Source organism: Drosophila grimshawi, unplaced genomic scaffold (assembly GCF_018153295.1).
Source record: "Drosophila grimshawi isolate 15287-2541.00 unplaced genomic scaffold, ASM1815329v1 contig_311, whole genome shotgun sequence".
Lineage (NCBI taxonomy): Eukaryota > Metazoa > Arthropoda > Insecta > Diptera > Drosophilidae > Drosophila > Drosophila grimshawi.
In genome coordinates this window covers 5,799,109-5,818,847 of record NW_025063098.1, presented here as the reverse complement: position 1 = coordinate 5,818,847, position 19,739 = coordinate 5,799,109, and the positions used below count along the sequence as shown (strand labels likewise).

General features: G+C 36.6%; 1 protein-coding gene across 1 annotated transcript; it reads right to left on the bottom strand.

The window, feature by feature from the left end:
* Positions 1-1,115: 1,115 nt before the first annotated feature.
* On the bottom strand, positions 1,116-10,611 carry LOC6563398 (elongation of very long chain fatty acids protein 1). Its single transcript, XM_001990228.2, has 6 exons — positions 10,136-10,611; positions 7,938-8,128; positions 7,779-7,859; positions 6,422-6,584; positions 6,213-6,349; positions 1,116-2,019 (listed from the first exon to the last, which is right to left on the bottom strand). The coding sequence occupies exons 1-6, from the start codon at positions 10,299-10,301 to the stop codon at positions 1,738-1,740; spliced, it is 1,020 nt and encodes a 339-aa protein (XP_001990264.1). The 5' UTR covers positions 10,302-10,611; the 3' UTR covers positions 1,116-1,737.
* Between the last annotated feature and the right edge of the window lie 9,128 nt (positions 10,612-19,739).

Below are 19,739 nucleotides of genomic sequence, written 5' to 3'. Positions count from 1 at the left end.
GCGCAGCTGTCCAATAAGACTAACAGCCAGCTGTTAAAACACGATATGTCTCCAAGATGTCTGTAAAGTGTGTGACTGTAAAATACCCCGTATAAAACAGAAGCGATACATATCTGTTCAGCATACAGAATAATTATGTAATCTATATAATAATACAATATGTTAAATGCAATCAATTAAGAAAACTATCACTTCAACTACGAATTCACACAAAAGAATTGTGTCAACGTAGTTATAGCATTAACTATATAAATACAGTTAAATAGCATCACTAACTAGTCTCTTAATGATAGGCATTCGGACTGTAAAGTTAACATAACGTAAACGCCTGAATGTTAAAATCAGAAAAAGAAGAACTGCAAACAATTTAAATTTGTGTTTCACTTTCTTAGAAAATGCATATTTATAAGCATATGAATGTACTTATATTATTGTAATATACTGAGTGCCTAATGGCTACGAAACAATATTATTGTTGCATTGATAAACTTATTCGTCTGGCTGCAATAATGTCCACATTCGTAAAATATTTCACATATTTCCGCTAGGCATGCTATCATTTTTGTTATGTTGGTGAGACATCTGGTTTTTTTCACGTGCAGTTGTCTGCTACAAATAGCTCCACCTGTCGGAAAAGTAAAGTTGCTATTTGCTTATGAAACGATTTTTATCCGTGAAGGTGGCTGTTAGAGATAGCTCCACCTGGCGTAAAAGTAAGTTGCTGTTTGCTAATAAGAAGTTTTTTACACGTGAAGTTGCTACAGTTACAGTTAGCTCCACGTAGCCATCCAAATTAGGAATGCACTGGTGATGCTCCATTTTCGTTTGTATATAGTTGGGCTCAGAACCAATTTAGGAGACACTTGAAGTTGCCGACGAGCAACATCGTTTAGAATGCGAGTTCAAAATTTCCAAACATTATGTATCGTTCAGTGCGGAAATGTTCAAATTCTGAAGTTACAATTCTCAAGAATTTTGAACAGCCTTATTATGATATAATTTCACTTATTTTATATGGTTTCCATGTTCAATAGCAAACAATTTTAAATTTGCCGCATTCTCTGCCCATTTAATTTGGCTTACTTTGGCAAGCAATAAATGTACTCGTATTGTTATAGTTTTATATTTGTCTTAACTTTTATTATTGCTCTGTTTGTTCGTTCGCATTTTGTAACTAAGACTAGTTGACTTAGGCTATGCTTAGTGGCTACAAATATTTAACATTTAACACATACGAAATCTATTTACAAAACTCATCTCTTTACACATTATAATTAACACTTAATGGCTAGCATTGCCACACGAGCAACTTAAATATATAAGGCGCATCTTCGAGGTTCTATAATTAAATGACTTACACTTAGTCTTAAGATCGTAAAAATTGACCCAGTTCTTCTAGAGCAAAATTCAATGACAAGCAATCAAGCTAAAATTATATATATGGTCAAAAATATAAACTTTACATTTACAAAACGTTAACCCTTTTGCGTGCTAGGCTCAGGCTTGAGTGCTTTGTTGCATTTTTTTGTGCAGTTCTAGCTAATCATGTATGGCTGCCCATTTTAATTACATTAAAACCTTTGTACCAAGCTACTTCCACATTTTCCTTAGCCGTCTGCTCTGTCCGCTTTAAACCAACACCAATTTCTATCGTATTATACAAATTTTAATACGCGAGCAGCGCTTGGAAGTATTTTATCGTCTGTCTTCTTCTTTGATTGATATGGAAGTAGAGATTTAGTGCGCCTTCAGCTTATGTGACAGCGCCAGATCCTCCTGCAGTCCCTTGGCATTGCAGTTGTTATTGTTGTTGTTATCAGCTGCCGCTGCCGCTGCCAGCTTTTGCTGCTGCTCCTGCTGCGCCTTGGATTTCCTGTAGCTCTGCATATAGAAGTTCATGAAGAGGCAGAAGAATATGGATGAATTCAGCAGCAGCAGCGTCGATATGAACTTGGAGAACTGGCACTGATTGCTGAAGAGAGCCCTCGTTGTGTGCACAATGCAAAGCACGAACTGCGCCTGTTAAATTAAAAAAAACAAATGAAAAAGAAAAAACAAAAAAAGAAAATGAAAATCATATATATTTATTTTGACGAAGGCAATGAGTACGTTGTAAGTGCTGTGTGAATTGCTTATAAGTTGTTTTCGATTTGAATACTGGGAAATGGAAAATGGTCTTGGGACTGTCATTAACTGAATGCAACTCGGTAGGCGTGTTCGGGAAAATGTCGTAGGGCAAATAACAAACTCAACGTGTGTTCAATTATTGCCCTCAAGTGTGGCCAGTCATAGCAAAATTTTAATTACATCAATAATCAAATATCGAATTAAGAGCCTTCATGGGACGTAATCAGCCATCAACGTCACAAGGTAATCAAAAATTTGTTTACGAACGCCGCCTCCGTTGTTTGTTATAGCCATGTAAATTGTACATACATGTCTATAGATATTGCAATTTGCGAAAATAACTGTTATATGAGCTAAATATCAATTACACCCGTTGCAAATACAGGGCTCGCTCTCAAAGTGAAAAATTCGGAAGCAATCGATAAATATTCAATTTCTAATTTTCTCCGATCGCCGATACTCTGAGATTGGAAACTAATTACAAATTATCATTGTATTTTTCTTTTATTTTTCTATATTTTTCGCTACGATATAAAATCTCATGAAGCTGATCAAAATCGCATTTTTATTAATGTTTTTGTAGAAATTCATCCGGAAATTGTTGTTTGTTTTGATGATAAATCTCCGCTTAAGCTGAATATCTTTCATTTCCGAGCGATTACTGTACCTTGTTGCCTGTTTGTCTGGCACTGACTTTGATTTTGCTGCCCGCTAATCTATTTGCCAGTCTGTCTGCTTGACTTTCTGTCTGTCTGACTAACTGGCACTTGTTAGCTGGCAACAAGTTCGCTGCCTAAGTCTTTTGATTGCTGCTTCCATTGACCTTTTTTGCACACCCCTTAAGTGCTGGCATTGTACAACCAGCAATTAAGATGATGTTTATTGATATTGAGCATATATATCTCATAGATGGTGGTCGTAATGTCTACTAATCGTCAGCATCACCTCATTTAATGCAGCGCACACGCCCACATGATCACATGGCGATCGCCTTGTTATTTGTTTTGCTGTCGTTTACGATTTATTTGATATTTTTGGTTTTTTTTTTGTCTATCTTGCTTCTAGTTAGTTGGTTGTAGTTACGTTTCTTGTGACCTACAAACAACAAGCAACATGTTGGTCAACCAAGCGCTGCAGGTTTCCATTAACACAGCCGTGCAAAACGCAACAAAGTCACTGAGCCAACAACGCTCCACACACAATACACAACCAACACACAGTGGGCAAAAACGTTGGCTGGCCAAAACAGCCAGTCGTTTTTGGCAACAATTCGGTATTAGCCGTTTGGTGCGCTGAAACCCAACGTCAACGCTTCAACGCCACATTACACACACACACACAGTCATGTGTAGAGTAGTGCATCAGAATGCACGTTGGGATGGAGTAATTGCGGCAGGTAATGTATGGTTAATGTATACACATTAAATGCAATATACGGTCATTAGGAACGGAAGCTGCGGAAGACCAATTTTAACTGTGTTGCAAAGCTTTTCAATTGATCATTATCGATTACATTTGCCTGCTTTAATTAAGTGGAAATAATCATTCAATAGTCTTCTGTAATTTGTACTTTGGCCAGAGCAAATATTTACATTCCTCAAATGTATTCCAAGTTTAAAAAAAAATGTGAAATACACTTTTAAGAAAGTAAGTTTTTTACAAAAGTTCTCAGACAACTCAGATAGAATTTGGCTGACAATCAGAGTATAGAACTAGGCTAGAATACTACTTTCACAGAGATTATCGAAAGTAAGCTTTAAAGTAAAAGTTATGTATATTATTTGTCCGTTTTATAACATCCTCAGCTTAATGCTTATATCAACTTCTGTGACTTCTAATTGACTGGTATTCATGTCTCTTCAACTTTTTATATTTCATTTGAACGACTAAAGATAGTTAGTTATAAAATCATTAAATACCACTGTGCCATCTGTGTCATTGAATGCAACAGCACCGTTTTGATTGCATAACCGTTAGGTCTTTGGGGCAGTCGTGATCGTTGCCGGCGCTATAAAAATGCAGTTGCACTTGCAATATGAACGAGTGTTTGGACTTGTCTGGATTATATCCATATGTGTATGAATATATTTGTATGCAGGCGCCTGGGAAGCGAAATCGACAATTGACTTTTACCAAAAGTCGAACACAGTCACACACACACACACACTTAGAGACAGTCGTTTTCTGGATATGGATAGTATCGGCTGACTGGCGTTGGCTGCCGTCGACATAGACACTCACACAGCGTGGTGTGGCAAGTTCGCTGCTGCGGCGGCGCATAAAAGTGAACGCTACACGAGCCGCACACAACATTCATTGCCGCAAAACGGAACAGGCAAAACAAAGCTGGCGAATGCCAAGCCAAAGATATTGTAATCGAAACTGGTCGGATCGGCGCGCTAAAATGTGGCAATTTATGGAATTGGCGCACCGGCCAAACTGTAAGGATGTTGCAACAAAGCGACAGCAATAGAAGCAGTTCCAGCGGCAGCGACAGTGACCAGAAGTTGGCTAATTGGAACTTAAACTTGTTCGTCTCTTGGCAAATTGGAGCGTGCGCAATTTATATTGCGAGCCATATTTGTGGCACGGAACAAAGAGTAGCAACAATAGCACCAGCAAATCGTAGCAAGTTGCACTTGCATTTGAATTATCCGCTGCTAGATGTGCCCATGTTTATCTGTTTATCCACTTAGCATTTGATTGCCGCTTTGTCGTGTCAACGCAGTGCATCAGGTGAATTTACAAAGATATATGCCGCATACACTCACAAAACAATATATATATATATATTTATATATAGAATCGGAAGAGTGCATTTCTAAAACTAGTGCAGATAATCGACAAGTCGGCAAGCAAAAACTTTTAGAGACTCTTTTACAAGAGTTAAGAAATATACAACAAAAAAAGAACTAAAAGTTCTGGGGCATATTATGTTCAGAGTAAAGCATCTAACATATGTGTGTGTGTGTATAGAAAATGTGTACGCTGTCGTCGAAGGTTTGACAACTCATGTGTGGAATCGAGTGCGCTTCAAGGTAACACACGTAAATACACGCACACACATGGACAACACTTAGAAGCAGGCCAACGGCAATAAGCAACTAGCTAACTTAACTCGCCAACTTATATGCGTTTCAAGAATTTCGAAACATAGAAATACTGCAATGGAAACTTATTTACCGATGAATGCCATGCCTAGCCATATACACACACACACACACACACACACACACATGCACACACATATTAAAAGACTGTATGGAAACTCAGTCGAGTGGCGCAAATGCCATCACTGCTGAGAAAACGGAAAGACAAGCAACCAATTGAAATCTAAAACTATAGCTGAAAGTAAATTCAAGCTATAAATTAACAGCAACAACACAAAAATACTCAAAAAAATGAAAAAAAAAAAGAAAAAACCCACTTGACTGGTCAACATGAATTGTATGCATGTGTTTGTGTGTGTATTGCCAGCATTTACTAGTTATCGTGTTGAAAAAGCAGGTCGTAGAACAGACTTTTGTGGGTCGTGCGAGCAACGAAAGTGACAGTGGCTCAATGAACCCAAGAACAGCTTAAGCTCAATCTGATGAGGTGGATAACAGTTTTCGATTATGCAATTCAATTAAAAAATACTCTGGCCTTTGGCTGGCTCGCTCTTTAAGTGCCTGTCTAGCTGAGTGTCTGTGTGTGTGTGGTGTTAGTGTGTTAGTTTAAACCAAACACAAACCACTTCCACTTGCAGCTGAGTGCGACTGAGCGTCGTCTGTCCCAGTTGCCGGCCAGTTGCACGACACATTTAGAAGCATTAAGAAACATGCTTTTTTTTCTAGTCTTTGCTTTGGGATTTTTGGCAATAGCTATATGCACGATGTTTAATACCATTTTATGTGGTAGTACAGCAGGCTCGGTCACAGATACGTCAGGTCTAACTGGTTTAGTACAGAAATATTTTGGCTATGCAGCAAAAAACTAAATTCTAAACGAGTTAAATATCGATTTTTTTTTTCATTTTTGGTGACTTGGTTGGTTTCTATGCAGGAATAGATTTGATAATGAGCTGGTTTTTGGACGACACTTACGATCTGCAGCTCTGTCATGTATTTCTTCCACCACAAGAATTTGGCATACTCGGGTCCCATGGCGGACATCATGTAGTAGAAGTACATGCACACATGCACAAAGTTGTTCAACAGATTGGGGAATGTCGCGTTGCCGCCTGAAAATTACAAAAATCAACATGAAAATGATGCATTTTCTGGGCAGATATTTAGTTCATTTGATACGTTACCTGCCAAGAATTTGACCAGCACCCAGGTCTCAAGCGGTGTCACCGAATGATGATAGACATGCAGCCACGTGATTTGCGATGATTTCTTGCGCAGCACAAAGAACACAGTGTCGGCGAACTCGGTCAGCTTGGATAGATAGTAAATGTAGCACAGGTTGAGCATCTAAAGATAGAGGGAGAAAAAGAGAGGAAGGAAATGTAAGTTTTCTTTGTAAACAGCTGACGGCAAGGTCGACACAAAACTCGTATGAACCAGAAATGTAAAATCCGCTTGTTTTTATACTCTCGCCGAGGGTACTTCAGAATGATCGTTAGGTGTGTGACACATTAAAATAGTATTTACTCTCGATCAGCATCATTAGTCGAATCAATTTGTGTCTAAAAGTGTATTTAATCTTTGGGTGTGCCAAATATAGATTTTTTCTCTCTTGTTATCTTGGAGGTGTCAAAGTGACACATATCGAAACTTTATGGCAAATTGGCGGTTATTGACTTGGTCTTCGGCACTTTGTTTGGGGCCATTTAGGCGGATGTGAATTTCATTAGGAAGATGATTATGTTTCTTGGGACATGGGAGACTTTTTATTGACTTTACATGGAATATTATGAACGCCGCAGCTAATCAAACAAAACAAAAGCAATTGCTGCTCTAAGTGGCTGATTTACAGTCTAACAAATGTTGTTAATTTGAGTGTTTAACAATAAACAACAGCCTTGAGTTGTTGCACAGACGCAGAGCTATAAAATTATATGTCTTATTTTTATTTTTGTTGCATTTGGTGTGTTACATTTATTACTCGAATTTAAGTGACTCATTTTATGGTCTTTTCTCACAATTTAGGTTTTATGGTTAACAAAACGCGCTACAAATGGACGAAAAATGATGCATTTAACTTAAGAGGTTGATTATTTAAATATATATTTAAATATTTCTATCTTTTGAGTTGGCAAATTGAATAGTTGTTAGCTTTGAAGGCAAAACAATAAGATCGACAGGCGTAACAAATTGCCTGGGCATTAACAAGAAGCAATTGGCCCCCATCAAGTTTGGCAGCAACTTTTGTGGCAGCACGTAAGCCGCAATTAGAGACAACAAAAGCTGGCCAAATGACTGGTCAAAAACCGTTTGCACTTTTTTGATGTGTGTTGTAAACGTCCAGCAAAACGTGTCTGTCTGTGAACTTGAAATGAATCATCCAGAGGCAACGAACTTCTACGCATACGCATACATTGTTATTATTTAATATATGCATTGATATTTATAGATTGTGCAGATTTTCGGCGCGTGCGCACAACTCGAAATACAAGTTATATACAACAAACTTGACTTCTATTGTTATGCGAACTTAGAACTTACCCGCTTCGAGTTGGGCCCATCTGAATAGTCAACCGGTTGACACTTTAGATTGTAGTAGCTCAGCCAACCTGCCATTAGGTGCTGTATGGGTATTATGAATAAAATATCGATTAGTATTATTATTATTATAAGAACACTTCCTTGAACAGCGAGTCTCACCTCATAAAACATATAACCGCTTAGCAGCACCTGGAAAGCATTATAAATGACGAGAGTGCGTCGCAGCTGGAATGGTTTGCGATCCCTCATGAACAGTGGGCCCAGGACCAGCACCCAGGATAGGTAAATGGCGACCAGACCGAATGTGAACAAGGGATGCTCCATTAGGGGAAAACGCTCGGCGCGGGGATCTGTGGTACATCAAAAACAAAAACACAAATACGTTTGCAATAAGAATAGGTTCTACTTAATATGAAAATTATAGAGTCAATGGCATATAAATTATTTAATTAATAGCATTTTATGTTCTTGATGTATGTGATGAATTAATCTTAAAGTCAGTAGCCAATTTGCACGAGTGAATGAAATCGTGGCTAGTTAACATAAGACCTACACAATTTGCCGGTTTGTTTGTTTGTTTTATTGTTTGTATTCAGAACAGCTAAATTGAACAATTACGTTGTTTATTCAATAGGTGCATTTTGTGGGAAGTACGACCGCGACCACCACAACATAGTCAACAAAACAATAATAAGAACCGGATTATCTAGTTACTCTTTTGTGGAACTTTACTCTACTTATAAAGGAATTACCTAACTTCTGGTAATAAATACGGGGCTTGATTTGCAATGCCGTAATGTATGAAACGTCATAGTCCGTAATAAATCAGTATATATCTGAAATAAATTGCCATTTAGGAATGTGATTGTTGATATCTATATTAATTGTGCATTGCAAAACTTTTCCATACTAGGCATTCTAATGTAAATGTTTTTGCTGTATATTTTCCGCTCAAAAGATTAAGATTTTCTGTTTTAAATTTATGCAATAGCAATAAATTCAAAGATTAACATTTTTGCAACTATTAGCGAGTTTAGCCATTCGTTAAAGAGATGTTTACTATATATATTTATACATATGGATAGACATGTATATATATATATATATATATATGTATTTATTTTTGACTGTAAATTAGATGTTCATTAGTTTTCGATTTAATCTGATTTAATTTTTTACCCAAAAATGTAGATTTTTGTGAATTTTATTTTAGTTTTATTTTTGCAACTTTGTCATCAATTAATATTGCTACTAATTTAAAATAATTTTTTAGCTCATTTCAAGTTTGTGTTCTAAGTCATTTGTCTTTTTTTTGGGTTTTTTTGTCGGACTTGGAACTGTTGGCATTCGCTTTGGCTGTTTATATATTTCGCTTAGCATGGCTCTCGTTTTCTGGTAGCAGTTTATCTATATATGTACATTATTTGCATTGCTTTTAATTGTTGCTACCTTCCATTGACCTTTTCACCCGCGCGCGAGGCAGTCAAAAATGTCAATAAGTAAGCACAGCTCTGTGTGCGGTGTGCGGGCTTTGTACTTGAACATGTTTTAAACAAAAACAAAAGAAAATACCAAAAAAGAGGAAAAAAGTGAAGCACGAAGTATGTGAATATAAAAAGTATAAATCATATTGTAAGCACTACATGCCATATGCATCATCTTCAGCAATGTTATTAACATTGCTATTGCTATTGCCATTATTGTTGTTGTATATGGGTTGGTATACATATCGTATGTACTGTACATGCTCAGCTGCACACGGCAGACGAGCAACAAATGACGACGGTCGCGTCATAAAATGTTTAAGATCAACAATGTAAATACATTTTAATTACGTTAATAATTGTCAAAAATACAATTGGCATTGCCAAGGTCGTAATTAAATACACAAAGAAACCTTTTTTAATTGTCCTAGAAGTTTTTTTTTCTTATTGAGCTTTATTTTTGTTATTGTCGCTTGTTGCTTTTGTTGTTGGTGCAGTTATTTTTTTTTTCATTTTATTTTTATTTAACTTTTTTGTTTGCTGCTTGCCAATTTTTGCTGGCATTATGTTTTGTTATGATTTGGTTAGCGTCTAAAAAAAAAAAATGGCAATTCATCGTTTTTATGGTATTATAATTTGGCGTTTCTCTTAAGCTGTGGGGCTTACAACGTAAACTGGCGATGGGACGGACATTAAGTTATAACTTCCCGGAGTATTAGCTAGCTGATGTCATTCAGCAAAAATGTGCCCCCAAGCAAGTTTTACTATGCATAAAAGGGTGAGGGTATTTCTTTTTTTGTTTTTATCAGTTCACATTTGATTTGGCTGTGGGTACAAATTGATTGCCATTTGCATTTTATTGTTGACACCTACCGCCGTAATCCTCCTCGACAAGCTGGTAGTAGCGCTGCACCAGACCCGAATAATTGCGAGAGAGATGATGGCTCTTAAACTCATCAACTGCAATGTTGGCTATTTCGACGGCCATCTCGTAGCGCGTGCTGCTGTTGTAGTTGTGGTATTGGTAGTTGATCGACATTTTGTTGTAGATTGTTTTTGTTATTTTGTTTCTGAGGTATGTGGGTGCGATAGGTAAATCCTGAAGATCCTATTTGTTTGTTGCTCGATTGTAGGTTGTTCAATTTGTTGTTAGCTTGTTTCAGCATACGGCATGCTGCACGTTGGATAACTTGAGTTTTGTTTAGCTTTTGGCTGACACTTGGCAATATAACACTTGATCTTTGTTTATGAGTCTCGTTAGTAGCACGCGGTGAAACGCATCTAATTCTTTTTAGCCACCTATTCGATTAGCCACCGCACCGTAGAAATGTTTATGCTCAACTGAATCTAAAACTTCTCAGCAATCACAAGATAAAGTAAGTTTTAAGCGCCCGACGCGGCAGCGGCGTCAGCAGCGGCGCTAACGTCGACAGCGCGCTTTGCAACTAATACGAGTACGTATCGCAGTATACACACAACAACATACACACACACACATGCAGATAGGCCGAGTTGGCCTAGCCAAGCGGCTTAGCTCAAAAACTTAACGAACGCTTTTAACATCCACACAGAACGGCGGAAGTTTCGTTAACTTCAACGCAGCCAGCAGTGTCTACGTGCGCTTGTTTATGTGTGTGTATGTGTGTGAGTGTGTATGAGTGTGTGTGTATGAGTGTGTGTGTATGAGTGTGTGTGTATGTGTATGTGTTTGCGGCTTAGCTTGGCCCACTGAGCTCGCTGTGGTGTTAGCTTATTTAGCAAGTTCCGAATGGCATTCAACTTTTTTTTTGACTATTTTGTTGTTGCTGTTGTTGCCGCTGTTGCTTTGATCATTTTGCGGGCTTGTTCGATGAGCCTGTATCGCTCGGCAGATTGCAGTTTTTTATGGGTCAACGCACTGTAAAAAGGGGGATGGTCTGAATAAACGACAGCCTAAGCGTTAATTAATAAAATACACATGCATATATATTTATAGTTATTTATTGTTACAAAGTTAACTTATTTTTTGTTAACCCATTACTTTTTGTCATTTATTAATTAATTTAAGTAACAAACTTTAAAATTGACCATTCCAAAATTCTTAGTACACATATTATTATGATTTATAAATGATGATTTATTGCTAAATACATTTTAATTACGCAATAATTGAACAGTTTACCGCAGCCAATAATCATTTATTTAACTTCAGATTTGCACAAATCAATATTTATTCAAATTGCATCTAAGCACTTTTGTTGTTTGCATTTTACTAAATCCAGTTCAAATACATGTAACTGATTTTTATGGTGTCAAGTAAAACTTGTTACTTGGCTTGAATTTGTGTACTCTACTAAAAATCATAAATTAAAAGCTTTCAAAAATAGATTTCATTTATATATATACATATGTATCCAATTTTAATTTTAAATATATATATTTCCAGACATCATTAGTTTCATTAGCTTAACCGGCTAACTAAAGAATCTTTTGTGTGCTGTATGTAGTTTATGTGATGCTTTTCTGAGGCAGTATATAATGTTTTTAGTTGTTTAAGAACTTTTAAATTCCTGTTTTTCATTAGCAGACATAAATATTTATTAAGCATTTTCATACTCTTCAAAGATAACAAGTATTGAGTTATAAAACTTATTTCAATATGATATCATTGTTTTAAGCCTTTAACGATAAACGTAGACAGACTACAGAATACAAAGTGATTAAAGTAATTCGTTTTTGAATTGTCTACAATTATAAAATCGTTTCAATCAATTTGAATCAAGTGTACAGTAAATTTCCACATTCTTTGTAAATAATTTTTATTTAAGCCAAACAAAAAAAATTATTGTTTATTTAACTAATATTTAATATTGTCCGTAAATAGGTAGTTGACTTTTGTTAAATTAATTCAACTTTTATATTTAGCTGGCCATTCGAACTTTTAAGATTTCGATGCCTCCAAGCTTGACTTGTTGGACACTTGGAGTCAACAATTTAAGTGTAAATGCGATTTAAACTTGAGAGACCTGTTTTGGTTAACTTCGTTATCGATCTACACGTGTAAGAACCAACAAATAGAGTTTAAGACAAATGGCTAAAGCCCTTCCAAGAAATATTTGTAGCAGGGCGGAAATTGGTTGGAATTCGTTGTTAAATAAATACATTTATTATGTTATTGAACAAAAAGGGAGTTGGCAACAAAATTGAGGGGCTGTTTGCATTACACAAAAATCATTTTTAACAAATTTAGACCACATGCGCTGATTGTTCTTAAAAGTGCGCTTGACCTGTGCCACCTGATTATTTTGGCCATGCTGGCAAAGCCGCAGCCACAGCGACAGCGGCGACTGTGGCTGAGACAACTAACGTTAGCAGCTCAATGGCATCAGGATGACATTGCAGTCGCTGTTGCTAACGGTTTCATTAATGAGAACAGATTAGTTTGCATCGTTTCTGCGGTCAACTTGAGCCAAGTTTTGGCCAGCTTTGGCAAAGCCGGATCTGTTAGCCGGCGTTGCTATTCACGGTCTAGGTCTAGGTCTTGGTGAAATACCGGCTGTCGGAAGTCCAAAGCAAGCCAACAAAACAGCTGACCAAGTTCGATAATAAATATGCGATGATACAATCAAGCTACCGCTTTGCCAGCTCCAGTTAGCCAATGGCAAAATGTTTCGACTCATAACCAATCATAATACTAAATTGAAATATATATTTTTTTTAAAAGTATTTGTGAAGATGTGTCTTTTAATTTGATTAATAGCCAAGGTGATGAATATTGTCAGCAGCTGAGCGGGTCAGAGTAGTTGTCAATTTGTATACATTTTGGCGAACCTATTGTTAACGACATTATGTCAAATTTGAGCATAAAATCCCCATTCATACTCCAAAACTGCAGCGTCATTTGTCGGCAAATAAATGTCTAATATAACAAAACATATTAAAAATTGTTGCCCAACAATTTGAGTAAAATTATGACGCAATAAATTCCATATATATATAATTAGCTTAATTATAACGCTCAAAATCAATAAAATTCTAATTATATTAGCACAACGTGCCTGGGCGTTTTACTTTGGGAGCCAACTTTTACTGAATATTTGACCGCTGACCGCTGATCGCTGATGTTTTTGATTTGCAAAATGGAAACTTTTTGAAAGCACTATATGGCAATTAACTGGGAATTAATAAGTAGCTATTAATCAGTTCATTTCATAATACAATTTTACAGTTGGATCGAACCTGTTCTGAACAATCTTACACAATACACGAGCGTCACCAAAACACTTAAATTTCCTTACGAACTTTGCTCGTGCAATAGCTAAATGCGACATCAATTCAAAGATTAAGGAGTACAGTTCGCCGATTTATTGCCTAATTTCATTCTAATTTCACGACCTTGAAAATTATTTACTTACTAATGGGAATAACACATAAACAGTCAAATTGTAAAGAGACATACTAAATGCAAAGCAAAGCATTTGTATTAATCGCCAATCAACTGATTTGTAATATTGGTATTGGAATTTCATTCCTTGAAAATATATGTATGCAATGTATATTGAATTTTGAAAGTATGGTTATTATTTAATGACAGCTCGCTTGTAAACAAATATGTAAATTCTCCTTATTCAATGTGACAAATTTATAATACCCTTCTAGAGAGTAAATAAACAATTCAAAAGATTTTTGCGTGAATAAGCTAAGCAAACAATGTTATTTTTGTGGGCAAAACTTATGTTTGAACATTATTATTGTCTCAGATATTACGCATGGTAAAAGTTTAGAAATATGTTGATTCAGATGAATTGCACTCTAATAATATATGACTACACTACACTCTAATAATATGTATTCACTACTATAAAATAAATAACAAAATATAATAATTCTGTGTTTACTTCTATTCTCTTAATTTAAATAATTTTTTTTACATATACGGAAGCAAAATAAAATTAGAGTGCAGAGTATATTAAAGCCTAAAGACGTCCAGGTTGAAATTACTGTATGTGTTATTGGCAAGCACACAATAATTTGGGTACTAATTGATAGCACAAGCTGAGAAGTTAGTTGAGCAAACCCCCATTGAACCCAAGAATCGGTAGCAATGACAATATTAGAAAGGCCATAGTACCATGGCCATGTGCAAGTTCGGCTGCTAATCAGTTGGCCAAATACAACTACATGCTCACTGAATCTAAAAAAATGAATATGTACGTAACCATCGTTAGATTTGAGGTTAGTCAAAGTACAGATTCGCGTCATGACGGATCAACAACCGGACAAGTTTCGTATTCGCTTGAGTTGAGCGAGAAAATAAAGATCCCCACACTCAAGACTGAATCGTAAACGTCGTTTAGTTTCACGAATTGTTCATAATAAGTAAAAACTCAAACTGGAAATGTTCTTCGCAACATTTACCCCCGACGCTGAACTTGACCATCTTTTTGGCTTATGAATTAATGCTCGAAATTATAGTTGAGCTGGCGAGCGTAAGAGACCAAGAATAGATCGTCAGACGTCTTGGAGCGTCTTTGGCAATAAAATGCTCTGCTTGAACTTGACATAGTTATGTTCTTACGCTTCTCACTTTTGGCCGGTTGATCATTAAACCGAATATTGTTCATAAGGTTTGGCATCTAGAATTTGTAATTTAAATGTATAAATTAATCAAAGACAAGACTAAACCATGCATATGTATAGCAATACGCTTTTGGCAAGAGTCTCAGGCCATCGGCTAACTGTAAGTAGGTTTATCGGCTTCGATCAGGAAACGGAAGCATTATTTTTTTTTTCTCTCTGTTTACTAATCTTTTTTCAAAGCGTTAAACGAGTTTCACGCAAGGGCACGCAGCCTCAACGGTATTTCGCTGATTTCGATTAGCCGCAAAAGTGCTGAGGTTACGTATGATAGACCGATCCACACACGATCAGGCGCTAATTTATCAAGCAGCATGGTATAATTTAACAGAGCTGTAGCCACATGGTTTTTACGCTTTCTATTTCCGCGCTTTGGAACAAGTTTATTTTGCGCCATATCACAAACTATTCGGAAATCGGAACCTATGATAACATATAATTATAGTTGGGTGGCGCTCAGTGCACTGACTGTTCTTACATATCCTTTAAATCTGCAATGCATATTTGATTGATACTTAAATCGAAATGGGAAGTATTTAGTGAATATAAAGCTAATGATAATTAAAATGCCACAATAATCGTTGAAATGTTGTTAAAGTTTCAATAATACAAAAGCTTAGAATGACATTTATATAGACTCATCAATATTTTGAAGAAAACCCTATTAAAATAAGAGACAAGCCATGACCAAAATGGCCTCGGGCCTCAATTCTCAATTTTTTGGACATGATTTTGCTTAAAAATATGATAATTACATAATTTTTTAAATGTATAATTAATATAAATGTTCGAGGCGAAAGCTCCAACAGTTAAAGCTTTTAGATTTTTTCTGTTGGTTACGACTTTGCTCACATTTTTAAACAATAAATAAATTCTGATTTATCTAACATTAATTGTCAATTTTAAACTCCAGGATGATTTACTTCGTATGAATATTGAAAATCGAATTGGTCTTGAAATTGTTAATTCAGCTTAATTTAGAGCTGTATTTAAATCGGAGTTTATTGATTTAAACTGCAGAATTTAATTTGAATAGGCAGTTTCTTGTTTAGTTATTTTTGAAATTAAGCTTTGATCATAGTTTCAAAGTCGTAAAACTTTAATGTGTACAAGCTCGGCTTTAATAGAAGTCTGGCAACATCTGCGAAAGCTTTAAGCGGAAAGCAACGAGCGCTAGATGGCGCCAACAATAATTCAAAGCAACTAAAAAACTTGAAAAGCAGTTAAGCGATGCATAAATTTATAATTACAAAACGGACAGTTTTACGGCTTAACGTTAACCATTTTTAATAATGATGCTAATTACATAGTTTAGTTAATGCACTTACTAATTAATTATGTATGAACTGAGCTAAAAATTCGACTATTATAGATTGTGCAGAGAATGTTGGAGTCCAGACGTGATCTTGGAGACAAAAAATGCGTAGAGTCAATTAAAAATAATTTATTAATTATGCCGTGCTTGGTATTGTCAAAATAGGAACTATACAATTAAGTACGCGCTCATAGAAATGTTTACATTTAATTGCAATATCGCGAAGATATTTTGTGAACCACACAGAACCACAAAGAGAAATACACAATAAGCGATTAAAAACCAATAATAATTGTTAACGGTTCCATCAACATGTGCGTATGTAAATGTTTGCGGAAGGAATTTGCATAATCTGCAGTGTCTGCGCGTGTCTCGTACCTCTCGACTCGCGTCATTTGCAGCAAGATAATGGACCAAATCAACAAATAACAAACAAACGCAAAACAAAGGCAGATAGCAAAGCCGAAAAAAAAAAATAAAATGTTGCGACCGGAAGGGCAGTGAGCAACGCTTCGTATGAACGATGTGTCATATTTAGCGAAAGGATAAGTTATCAAACTTCTTATTATCAGTTGAAAGCCTTAGCAACTATAGACCCAGCCCAGCATGCGATAGTAACTGAAGCAGGTTAATAAAATTTAGCGATCTTGGCCATCACAGCAAGCGGTACCCGTTCAAGCCAAACTGGACGAGTTTTAAGAAGCATAACAAGACTGGCGTTGGTCAAGCAGGGTCAAGTTCAATTCGCCGGTGACACACTTATTCAAATTTTAACTCTATATGACCCCAGCCTCAGTCTCAACCTCAGCTAGCCAACCATTGACCATTAAATCGGATCGATACAAGGCAATATTTGCCTCAAACTTGACCCGGAAGTGCCATTGCTTGGCAATGCGATCGTCGTGATGTTTGTTATGCTCAAGAATCGAGCCCTGGGCCTTTAGAATTCATATGTAAATGAGCACAAAATGGTATAATAATCTTCGATTGGTTATTGTATAGCAAGTGTCTCCTTGAATAGAGCCGCAGTCATCGGAACTGAAAACCTGCCGAGTGAAAACCTTGAGAACACGAAGATTTTCTCTTTGCTACATTATTTACCCACTGACGTTAACACATGTAGTAGCTTACAACATGAGATTACAAGCTTAAACATTTTGTAAAAGCAGCACTTTCTTGAGCCAAAAAAAAAAAAATGCGTAGAATTCTTGGGGAGGTAAAGTTCAACGCAACGCGTAAAAAAGTTGAGTGAAATATGGAACAAGGTTTAAGAATGCAGAAATAAAATTGCTTATATTTAAATATAGATGTGGGAATCACAAAAGCGTATACATTTGTTCATATGTATGCTTTGTTTAGAAACATATTTATTTATTTCCGATCTCTTGCATGCTCTCTTTCGTGCAATACCATATTGTCTAGCCAATAACAACAATTATGGAAAACATTAATTATTATAGCAATGCTACAAGCGTATGCGTCAAAATCAATTAAAATTCAGTTGACAACTATTCGAAATACAATAACCGGCAAACAAGCCAACAAGTGGAAACAATAATAGCCCAAGCCGAGCCGAGCTAAGTTTAACTGTTGCCAAAAGCTGTTGTCATTATAATGATCAACAGAGAAACGAGACCAGGCGACGCAACGAAACGCAGCTTCCAACCAAATGAGGCGGCACAAAAGAACATTTAACCTAGCCGATGAGCCAACCAAAATCAAAAAAATAAAACAAAACAATAATAACAACAGCAACAAGAACAATATCAACAACGAATACAGCAGCAGTAGAAGAAACAGCAGCAGCAGCAGCAATCGCAGCAGCAGCTGCAAAGAAGAAACCATCAGAGAAACCAGCAGAGCCATCAAGTCGAAGTTGACGTAGATATCAAAAGTTATAGACGAAATTTTTATACATAGCAGCGCACAAATCGGCGTAGCAGTTCAGTACGCGTACAAGTCTCGTGGGTAGCGGATGCCAGCTGAGGTCTATCTCCCTTAATATACATATACCAATAATTATAAAGATCTGAAAAATAAGAAAAAACAGTTGTCATGGTGTTAGCATTAAGAGCGGTCACTGTTATTGTTGTTGTTGTTGTTGCTGCTGCTGCTATAAATGAAGTGTATGGCAACTGAGACACGATTGCGACAGGTGCTTGTGTTCGGATTTTGTCAGTGTTATAATACATAGACATAATATATATGCTATATATGTATAGAAGCTTTCAAAAGACTTTCTGTGGCCATTAAGAATATGTGTTTAATATCAGTGTGAACAAGGATGACAGAGAGAGAGAGAGAGGGAACACAAATATTATACAAATCTTAAATCAATATACCAAGTTCCAAAAAGATTTCTTTTTGGCAAGGTCATTGCCCGTATGCTTCGCCCCGTCTACTTAAACAAGAAGCGCAGGTTCTTACCAAATTTGCTGTGAATTTGTTGACACAATTCATCACTCGTCAAGGCCCAAAAAAAAAAAAAGAGTGCCTGCCAAAACTCCAAGCGCATTTTAACAAATGACTAACCAAGTGGAAATGTGGCGAATCCAAATCCCAAGATGATCGGCCAGACACAACGAAAATGTTGGTTACTGGGCACCCCAACGAACCGAGATTTATGTGCCTTGGACGGTTAGACAGTTGTCTGGCACCCACCATGCGTGGCTTTCCGCCTCACCCCATTGAGGGTGACCAATGGTCAGGACAGGCCGCCAACCAAGCCAAATCAAACTAAACTATTTTTCCACAAAATATATGGCAAGGTCTAAGGCATCATTTGTTCATTAGCCAAGCGCAAATTTTATGGCTCATTTGTACGTCTATTTGTTTATTTGACTTTTTCGACACCTCAGTCAGTCTTAAAAATTGATAATTTGACAACCCGATTCTGTTCGGCATAGTTTGGTTCAAAAAGGTTTTTCAAACCATTCGCCTTTTAGCACCTTTTTTGTTTTTGGTTTTATGTTTTTTTTTTTTTTTTGACCGTTCATTTTCTGCTTTGTTCTGCGTTTATTGTTGCAGCAAATAGCAAATAGCAAAAACAATGCAGGAAATGAGCCGAGCAAAGCAAACCTGTTGCTTTTGACTCGATCGCTTTTTAGCCAATTCGCCCTTCAACATATCAATTTATTTGATTGAACTAAATATGAAATACGCTCAAGAAGCTGCCCAGAATATTGGTGTGAAGAATGGAGCAGAAAGAGCAACAGAAACACGCATTAGCCGCGGAAGTAACCAAAATCGAGTGCAGGCAATCAACAAGCGCTGCCAGCAAATGCCACTTAATATCCGCTTGATAAATGGTCTCCAATGGAGTGGCCTTTGCGGAGTTCAAGTAGCCCACTTGATGCAGCTAACAAAATATTCCACATCGCTTACAGTTATTAGCGGTGATTTTGCTGCTATTTTTGCTGTTGTTGCTGTTGCTTTTTTGGGCTTTGACAATTATTTAACCGCAGCGAACTGGCGGCAAAGCAAAATGCTAACAGTTGATCAACATGAAGTGGTTTTTGTGCCACTGTGCCACACGTGAGCGTGGCG

Coding starts and splice junctions, on each gene's coding strand:
- LOC6563398 (XM_001990228.2), bottom strand. CDS start 10,301: ATGTCGATCAACTACCAATACCACAACTACAACAGCAGCACGCGCTAC. Junction 8,129..10,135: donor TGTCGAGGAGGATTACGGCG/GTAGGTGTCAAC, acceptor GATGTACCACAG/ATCCCCGCGCCGAGCGTTTT. Junction 7,860..7,937: donor GCGGTTATATGTTTTATGAG/GTGAGACTCGCT, acceptor ATACCCATACAG/CACCTAATGGCAGGTTGGCT.